We start from the raw sequence: 10,309 nt of genomic DNA on the forward strand, positions 1-10,309 counted from the left end.
GACCGGACCGTGAGTGCTGCGCTGGGCATAAGTTGCCCCTTCCCGTCTAGCCCTTTCGAGCCCGGCCCTGCTTCACGCCTGTCGCTAAGGGGGCTGCGGGACAGCCAAGCTCCGGGCCCAGGGTGCGGCCTGTGCGGGGACCTCAGGAGCCGCCTCCTAGGTGGGGTCGTGATGCTCTCCGCTTTAAATGATTTTAGAAAACAGTGTGCTGCCCGCGGTGCTGTCGCGGGCGCTGTAAACAAGCAGAAGAAGATGGCGCTCGCCAGCTTTTCACCTGCACCTACTCAGCTATCTCAGGACCAGCTTGAGGCTGAAGAAAGGACAAGATCCCAGAGATCAAGGCACACCTCACTGGTCGCCTCCCGAAGAGACCCTCCCCCGTATGGGTACCGGCAAGGCTGGGTACCTCGGTTAGTAGAGGACTTTGGAGGTGGAGGTGCTTTTCCAGAGATCCATGTGGCCCAGTATCCACTGGATATGGGACGAAAGAAAAAAATGTCCAATGCACTGGCCATTCAGGTGGACGCTGAAGGAGAAATTGAATATGATGCGATTGCTCGGCAAGGACAGTCAAAAGACTTCCTTCTTCGCCGACTCCGTCCACACCTTTGGGAACCCCTGGACCCCAACAATGGGCGCCCAGCGGGTGCCACGGCCGCCATCATGTCAGACACGGACAGAGATGAAGATTCCACTGGGGGCTGCCCATTTTCTTTAACTGGATTCCTTTTCGGCAACATCAACGGAGCCTTGCAGCTGGAGGGGGAAAGCGTCTTGGACGATGAGTGTAAGAAGCACTTGGCAGGCTTGGGGGCTTTGTGTCTGGGCAGCCTGATCGCTGAACTCACGGCCAATGAAGACTTGGCTTGGAATGACGGTGCTCTGGTGAATGATGAAGGATGGATCAGGAGCACAGAAGATGCTGTGGACTATTCAGACATCAGTGAGGTGGCAGAAGATGAAAGTCGGAGATACCAGCACACAATTGGGAGCTTGCAGCCCCTTTGCCACTCAGAATATGATGATGATGACTATGATGCTGATTGTGAAGACATTGATTGCAAGTTGATGCCTCCTCCATCTCCACCCCCAGAACCATTAAAGGAGGATAAGGACCAGGAGGCTATTACTGGTGTGTCTGAAGATGGAGGAGGCATCATCATGCCCTCCATCCTTGCCCCTTCCTCTTTGGCCTCAGGAAAAGTGGACTTCAGTAGTTCCTCTGACTCAGAATCTGTGATGGGACCTCAGGAAGCAACACAGGCAGAATCTGGGGATGGAAAGCTGACCCTACCGTTGGCTGGGATTATGCAGCATGATGCTACCAAGCTGTTGCTGAGTGCCACAGAACTTTTCCCAGAATTTCGGCCTGGAAAGGCGTTACGCTTCCTACGTCTTTTTGGACCAGGAAAGAATGTCCCGTCTGTTTGGCGGAGTGCTCAGAGAAAGAGGAAAAGGAAACACCGTGAGCTGATACAGGAAGAGCAGATTCAGGAGGTGGAGTGCTCAGTAGAATCAGAAGTCAACCAGAAGACTTTATGGACCTACGACTATGCTCCGCCACCACCTCCAGAGCAGTGTCTCCCTGACGATGAAATCACAATGATGGCTCCTGTGGAGTCCATGTTCTCCCAGTCTACTGGAGATATAGATAAAGTGACAGATACCAAAGCCAGAGTAGCTGAGTGGCGTTATGGGCCTGCCCAACTGTGGTATGATATGCTGGGTGTCCCTGAAGATGGCAGTGGGTTTGACTATGGCTTCAAACTGAGAAAGATGGAACATGAACCTGTGATGAAAGGTAGAATGATGGAGGACTTTAGGAAAGTTGAGGACAGCAGTGGCACTGATCTTCTGGCTGATGAAAACTTCCTGATGGCGACACAACTGCATTGGGAGGATGATATCATCTGGGATGGGGAGGATGTCAAACACAAAGGGACAAGACCTCAGCGTGCAAGCCTGGCAGGCTGGATTCCTTCCAGCACGACTAGAAATGCCATGGCTTACAATGTTGAGCAAGGTTGTGCAGCCACCCTGGATGATGACAAGCCTTGGGACTCCATTTTTCCCATTGACAATGAGGAGCTGGTGTATGGACGTTGGGAGGACAACATCATTTGGGATGCTCAGGCCATGCCCCGGATGTTGGAGCCTCCTGTTTTGACACTTGATCCCAATGATGAGAATCTCATTTTGGAAATTCCTGATGAGGAGGAAGAGGCCACATCTAACTCCCCCTCCAAGGAGAGTAAAAAGGAATCATCTCTAAAGAAGAGTCAGATTCTCTTAGGGAAAACAGGAGTCACCAAGGAGGAACCACAGCAGAACAGGTCTCAGCCAGAAGTGAAAGATCCATGGAATCTCTCCAATGATGAGTATTACTACCCCAAGCAACAGCGTCTTCGAGGCACTTTTGGAGGAAATGGTATCCAGCACTCAATTCCTGCTGTGGAATTACGGCAGCCCTTCTTCCCCACCCATATGGGGCCCATCAAACTCCGGCAATTCCATCGCCCAGCTCTGAAGAAGTACTCCTTTGGGGCATTGTCTCAGCCAGGTCCCCACTCAGTCCAACCCTTGCTAAAGCACATAAGAGAGAAGGCTCAGATGAGAGAACAAGAGAGGCAAGCTTTAGGTGGTGGAGAGATGTTTTTTATGCGCACATCTCAGGACCTCACAGGCAAAGATGGAGATCTTATTCTAGCAGAATACAGTGAGGAAAATGGACCGTTAATGATGCAGATTGGCATGGCAACCAAGATAAAAAACTATTATAAGCGGAAACCTGGAAAAGATCCCGGGGCCCCAGATTGTAAATATGGAGAAACTGTTTACTGCCATACCTCTCCTTTCCTGGGCTCTCTCCATCCTGGACAGTTGCTGCAGGCATTTGAGAACAATCTCTTTCGTGCCCCAATTTATCTTCATAAGATGCCAGAAACCGATTTCCTTATCATTCGGACAAGGCAAGGTTACTACATTCGGGAATTGGTGGATATCTTTGTGGTTGGCCAGCAGTGCCCCTTGTTTGAAGTTCCTGGGCCCAACTCCAAAAGGGCCAAAACACATATTCGAGACTTTCTCCAGGTTTTTATTTACCGCCTCTTCTGGAAGAGTGCAGATCGGCCACGGCGGATCCGAATGGAAGATATAACAACAGCCTTTCCCTCTCACTCAGAAAGCAGCCTCCAGAAGAGGCTAAAGCTCTGTGCTGACTTCAAACGCACAGGGATGGACTCAAATTGGTGGGTGCTGAAGCCTGATTTTCGTTTACCAACTGAAGAGGAGATCAGAGCTATGGTGTCTCCAGAGCAGTGCTGTGCTTATTACAGTATGAGAGCTGCAGAGCAGCGACTCAAGGATGCTGGCTATGGCGAGAAGTCCTGTTTTGCTCCAGAAGAAGAAAACGAGGAAGGTTTCCAGATGAAGACTGATGATGAGGTTCGCACTGCTCCTTGGAACACCACAAGGGCCTTCATTGCTGCCATGAAGGGCGAGTGTCGCCTGCAGGTGACTGGGGTGGCAGATCCCACAGGGTGCGGTGAAGGATTTTCCTATGTGAAGATTCCAAACAAACCAACACAACAGAAGGATGGTAAAGAGCCTCAGCCAGTGAAGAAAACAGTGACAGGAACAGATGCAGACCTCCGTCGCCTCTCTTTGAAAAACGCCAAGCAACTTCTACGGAAATTTGGCGTGCCTGAGGAAGAGATGAAAAAGTTGTCCCGCTGGGAAGTGATTGATGTGGTGCGCACAATGTCAACAGAACAGGCCCACTCTGGGGAAGGGCCAATGAGTAAATTTGCCCGTGGATCAAGGCTTTCTGTGGCTGAGCAGCAAGAACGTTACAAAGAGAAATGCCAACGCATCTTTGACCTACAAAACAAGGTTTTGTCGTCAACTGAAGTCTTATCAACTGATACAGATAGCAGCTCAGCTGAAGACAATGACTTTGAAGAAATGGGGAAGGCTCTAGAGAACATGTTGCAGAATAAGAAAACCAGCTCTCAGCTGGCACGGGAACCGGAGGAGCAGGAGCGGAAGGAACTACAGAGGATGCTACTGGCAGCAGGTTCGGCAGCAGCAGGAAACCATCACAGAGATGATGATACAGCCTCTGTGACTAGCCGGAACTCTTCTGCCACTGGCCGTTGTCTCAAGATTTATCGCACATTTCGAGATGAAGAGGGGAAAGAGTATGTTCGCTGTGAGACGGTCCGAGAGCCAGCTGTCATAGACGCCTATGTGCGCATACGGACTGCAAAAAGCGAGGAGGTCATTCGAAAATCCGCCCCTCTGGATGAACAGCATCGAGAAGAGATGCGGAAAGAACGGCGGAGGATTCAAGGGCAGCTGAGGCGGCTTAAGCGGAACCGGGAGAAGGAAGAGCTCAAGGGTCCTCCTGAGAAAAAGCCAAACAAGTTGAAGCAGCGCCCTGCCCTAAAACTGAAATGTGGGGCTTGTGGAGCCATTGGGCACATGAGGACAAACAGATGCTGCCCCCTCTATTACCAAACAAGTGCTCCACCTTCCATGACAGAGGAACAGGAAGAGGAGTTGGAAAAGACAGTCATTCGGAATGATAGTGAAGGACTTATCAAGGTTGAAGGTACCAAGATTGTTTTGGGGAAACAGCTAATTGAGAGTGCAGATGAGGTTCGCAGAAAGTCTCTGGTTCTCAAGTTCCCTAAACAGCAACTCCCTCCTAAGAAGAAACGGCGAGGTGGAAACACTCCCACTGTGACTATTTGAATAGACCTCATAAGACCATCCACCCGCGCCGGACAGACCCCAGGGTGACACTGTCATCTACCCTGGAGTCTGTCATCAACGACATGAGAGATCTTCCAAATACTTACCCTTTCCACATTCCAGTCAATGGGAAGGTTGAAAGGACTACTACAAAATTATTATTCGACCAATGGACTTACAGACACTTTGTGAAAATGTGCGTGAACACCTCTACCCATCTCGGGAAGGCTTCAGAGAGCATTTGGAGCTCATTGTGAAAAACGGTACAACCCACAATGGGCCAAAGCACTCATTGACCCAGAGCTCTCAATCCAAGCTGGATTTCTGTGATGAAAAACTCAAAGAGAGAGAAGACAAATTGGCTCGTTTTGAGAAAGCTATCAATCCCTTGTTGGATGGTGATGACCCAGTGACATTTTCGTTTATTCTGGATAATATTGCCACCCAGAAAATGATGGCAGTTCCAGATTCTTGGCCATTTCGTCACCCCGTTAATAAGAAGTTTGTTCCAGATTATTATAAAGTGATTGTCAGTCCAATGGATTGAAAGACTATATGTAAGAATATCTCCAAGCACAAGTATCAGACTTGAAAGAGCTTCCCAGATAATGCCAAGCTTATCCTTTCTAACAGTGTTAAGTACAATGGGGCTGGAAGTCAGGATACTAAGACTGCTCAAGAGATTGTGAATGTCTGTTGCCAGACATTGACTGAGTATAACGAACATTTGACTCAACTTGAGAAGGATATTTGTACAGCTAAAGAAGCAGCTTTGGAAGAAGCAGAACTAGACAGTTTGGACCCAAGGACCCCAGGGCCTTATGCACCTCAGCCACCTGATTTAGAGGATACCAACACATCCCTCAGTATGTCTCGAGATGCCTCTGTATTTCAAGATGGGAGCGATATGGTCTGTTCTGGATATTCCCACTACCACTCCAGAAAAGCAGGTGACACAGGAAGGTGAAGATGCAGATGGCAATCTTGCAGATGAAGAGGAAGGAACCATGTAACAGCTTCAAGCCAGTGTCCTGTATGAGGATTTGCTTATGTCTGAAGGAGAAGATGACGAGGAAAATGCTGGCAGTGATGAAGAAGGAGATAATCCTTTCTCTGCTACCCAACTGAGTGAAAGCGGAAGTGACTCTGATGTGGGATCCAGTGGGATGATACCCAATCAGCCCCGTATGCTTCAGGAGAACCCAAGGATGGGCATGGAAAATGAAGAAAGCATGATGTCCTATGCGGGAGATGGTGGGGCAGCTTCTCATGGTTTGGAGGATAGCAACATCAGTTACGGGAGCTATGAGGAGCCCGACCCCAAGTCGAACACCCAAGACACAAGCTTCAGCAGCATCGGTGGGCATGAGGTATCAGAGGAGGAAGAAGATGAAGAGGAAGAGCAGCGCTCTGGGCCAAGCGTACTATGCCAGGTCCACCTGTCAGAGGACCAGGAGGACAGTGAAAATTCCACTCCATTGCCGGGGACAGTGACTTGGGCTCTGATGAATGAGGCTTCCTTTGGGCCTCCTTGGTCAGCCTTCCCTGTTCCCCAGCCTAGGTGATTTAATGTGTTTTTATTCGTACAGCGTCTGACCCTGAAATCACCAGCTAAATTAACACCTTAGCCTTTAAAAAATAGTAAGTAAATAATATTGAACTAATTGCCTCTCCTGATCTTCCTGGGGAAATGCCACCATTTGGATTAAAATCAAGCAGCTCCCTTCCCCCTTCTACTAATAAAAATAGAGCAATCTTCTCCTCCTTCAGTGCTTGCCTTTGACTTCATTTATTGCTCTTTGTATCAGTTTTCTCTGGGGAAGAAGGAGAAATTATGAAAGGACTAATAACTCTATGTTCTCTTGGTATTATTAGAAATTTCCCAAGCATGGTATCGTTTCAGTTTTCCAGCAGGCTGGAACACAAACATGACCCATGGTCCTTTCCAGTCAGTAGAGAGGAGAGAGCCACCCCCCCCGCCCCATTCAAAACAGGCTCCGTACATTAGAAAGGAAGCCTAAATCAGGTGCTCCGGCTCCTATGAGCTCCATGTCTAAATTTCAAAGGGCAATAAGAAAAGCTGAAGCTAATGGAGATCTTGACTTCTCACTCTGCTTCCCAGATGCATATGAGAATGAGTTTGGTGAGCACGAAAACCCCACCTAGGGGTTTATACCTTACAAAATACTTAAAGAATTAAAATTGGCCAGCTCTGAATATGGACCTCTAACTCCTTACACACAAAACTTTGTGAAGCCCTAGGCAGTCAATGGATGACTCCTTATGATTGGTCACAGGTTTGTAAAGCCTGTCTCTCAGGAGGCGATTACTTATTATGGAAAACTGAACATGACAATCTTGCTAAGAGAGCTGTAGCCACTAGCACAAATTTCAGAGGAGGAATAACCCTAGACACGATATTAGGAGAAGGTGATTATATCACGGCTCAGGAACAAATGTATATGCCCAAAGAGGCACTTATTACAGTAACCAGTGGTGCAGTAAATGCCTGAATATCCCTACCTTGTACAGTAGGAAAAACAACGACCCTTACAGAGGTTAAACATAAGGTCGAGGAAGCATATCAGGATTTTCTTTCTTGCCTCATACAAGCAGTCAAGAGAGTAATCACTAATGACGAGGCAGCCGATATGCTAATCAAACAACTGGCTTTTGAAAATGCTAAAAATACCTGTCAGGCTTTATTAAGGCTGATTCTCAGAACGGGAACTATAAATGATTTTATAAAACAGTTTGCTTCCCACAGTGCTGTCGCGGGCACTGAAAACAAGCAGAAGATGATGGCGCTCCCCAGTTTTTTACCTGCACATACTAGCTGTCTCAGGCCAGCTTGAGCCTGAAGAAAAGTCAAGATCCCAGAGTTCACGGCACACCTCACTGGTAGCCTCCCGAAGAGGACCTCCCCCCGTATGGGTACCGGCAAGGCTGGGTACCTCGGTTAGTAGAGGACTTTGGAGATGGAGGTGCTTTTCCAGAGATCCACATGGCCCAGTATCCACTGGATATGGGACGAAAGAAAAAAAAATGTCAAATGCACTGGCCATTCAGGTGGACGCTGAAGGAAAAATTGAATATGATGCAATTGCTTGGCAAGGACAGTCAAAAGACAAGGTCATTTTTAGCAAGTACACTGACCAGGTTCCCAAGGAGGTCATGAATGCAGATGACTCAGACCTGCAAAGACCTGATGAAGAAGCTATTACAAAGATAACAGAAAAGACAAGGGTGTCCTTAGAAAAATCTGTATCACAGAAGGTTGCTGCTGCCATGCCAGTTCAGTATCTCCCATACACACCATCTCAGCAAGGTGTGGCTTTCAACTCTAGAGCAAAACAGAGGGTTATTCGTATGGTGGAAATACAGAAAGATCCAATGGATCCTCCAAGGTTCAAGATAAATAAATTCCCCGAGGACCACCTTCTCCTCATGCACCTGTCATGCATTCTCCTAGTTGAAAGATGACTGTGAAGGCACAAGAGTGGAAGATTCCTCCGTGTATTTCAAACTGGAAAAATGCAAAGGGTTATACGATTCCATCAGACAAAGGTCTGGCTGCTGATGGAAGAGGATTGCAGACAGTTCACATCAATGAAAATTTTGCTAAACTGGCTAAAGCCCTCTACACTGCTGATCGGAAGGCTCGTGAAGCTGTGGGAAGGCGTGCTCAAGTAGAGAGAAAGATGGCTCAAAAAGAAAAAGAGTGACATGAAGAGGAACTGAGAGAAATGGCCCAGAAGGCTAGGGAGAGAAGAGCTGAGAACAAAACGCATGTGGAAAAAGAGGATGAGGAGGCATTTGAGAGGGATGACAGGCGGGAAGAGAGACAGCATGACTGGAAAATTTCCAGGGCAGCGCCTGATAAGAGGTCGAAACTGCAGAGAAATGAAAATCGCGACATCAGTGAGGTCATTGCTCTTGGTGTGTCCAATCCTCGGACTTCCAATGAAGTTCCATATGACCAAAGGCTGTTCAACCAATCCAAGGGCATGGACAGTGGTTTTGCAGGTGGAGGAGATGAAATTTACAATGTCTATGATCAAGTCTGGAGAGGTGGTAAAGATATGGCCTAGCATATTACCCAGGCCCAGTAAAAATCTGGATAAGGACATGTATGGTGATGATCTAGAAGCCAGGATACAGAACAACAGGTTCGTTCCCGAAAAGGAGTTTTCTGGTTTAGACCATCAGCAAAGAGGTAGAGAAGGACCAGTTCAGTTTGAGGAAGATCCTTTTGGTTTGGACAAGTTCTTGGAGGAAGCCAAACAGCACGGTGGCTCTGAAAGACCCTCAGTTAGCAGCCGCCCCAAGGAACATGAGCATGAAGGCAAAAAGACGAGGAAGGAATAGCTACAACTCTTCACAGTGAATGGACTATTACCCATAACCATAATGATGCAAGTTATATGGGCAAACACTTTGTAAACGGGCCAGATATAAACCAAATCTGGGGTCAGATCCCAGCACTACTTTTTCTTACAGCAGAAAGGGGGAATGGCAAATTCTACTTTGAACTATTTAGTTTTTTTAACGAGTGGGTTGTGTTTATGCATCTCCCAGCTTTTGGCATTTATAAAACATACTGCCTCATAAATGAATTTAAGACCACTTCCTTTTATGTGACGTTAGTACTTTTGGGTTAATATTTTGTGTAAGAATGACTGCTTGCTTATGAGTAAAGGTAACCCAACCACAGTGAGTACAAGGATGTTCACCTATTGGAACTGTCCTACCAAATAATGTATGCCCCTAATGTGCTCTGATTTAATTTGGAGTGGGAAAAGTAAGCGCTTGCTTGGTGTATCTATTTGTTTCAAATAAAAACATTTAGAAAAAAATAACTAACTAACTAACTAACTAACTAAATAAATAAATAAAAACCAGTGTGTTGAAGTAAGTCCAGCATTTATACAGGGTGTAGCTATAGCTGTAGCCCTCAAGAGGGAGACATACCCTCAATGTGTAAAGGGCATAGGACAAGCCAGCAATAATACAGGTAATAAAAGAAATACGAACTGCTACTCTTGTGCCTTACCTGGGCACTATAGCAGAGAATGCACAAATAAAAATAATGACACCCAGGCCAGGTGGCAAGCTCCTCAACATCTGGAAATAATTCAGGGAACAATATTGATGCTCTAAAAATTGTTTGTCCCCGATGTCAGAAAGGATTCTATTGGGGAAAGAATGTAGATCAAAATACCATAGAAATGGTCGGCTTTTAATTCTACAAACCGCTCCCAAGGAGGTTCTATCCCATCACCTCAATTGGGAAACTTGAGAGGGGGTCAGCCCCAGGCCCCTGCAATAATAGGGGCATCAACCCTCAACTCCTCTGCAAATTTCAATCAGTCATTGACCTTTTCAGGGAAACCCCAGGCAGTGCAGGGTTGGACCTCCATTCAACCACCCACACAATACTAACCCCAGACTTGCCAGTAGTAGCCATTCCTAAGGGGTGTGTCTGGGCCGCTGCCTGAGGGAACTGTAGATTTAATATTAGGATGGAGCTCCACCTCATTACAGGGGATCTTAG

At 47.2% G+C, this 10,309-nt stretch overlaps 1 protein-coding gene and 1 pseudogene across 1 annotated transcript; both read left to right on the plus strand.

Moving 5' to 3' along the window:
* Positions 1–252: 252 nt before the first annotated feature.
* LOC139005312 (SNW domain-containing protein 1-like) lies at positions 253–9,123 on the plus strand (annotated as a pseudogene).
* On the plus strand, positions 649–6,268 carry LOC139005311 (transcription initiation factor TFIID subunit 1-like). Its single transcript, XM_070407597.1, is given in 6 exon segments — positions 649–1,132; positions 1,199–4,735; positions 4,738–4,890; positions 4,893–5,665; positions 5,667–6,219; positions 6,222–6,268. Coding segments are annotated over 6 exon segments (5,532 nt in total). The 5' UTR covers positions 649–663.
* Positions 9,124–10,309: the final 1,186 nt, after the last annotated feature.

This window comes from Myotis yumanensis, unplaced genomic scaffold (assembly GCF_028538775.1).
Source record: "Myotis yumanensis isolate MYYU_CA2020_CCGP unplaced genomic scaffold, mMyoYum1.0.hap1 SCAF_3, whole genome shotgun sequence".
Taxonomy (NCBI): Eukaryota; Metazoa; Chordata; class Mammalia; order Chiroptera; family Vespertilionidae; genus Myotis; species Myotis yumanensis.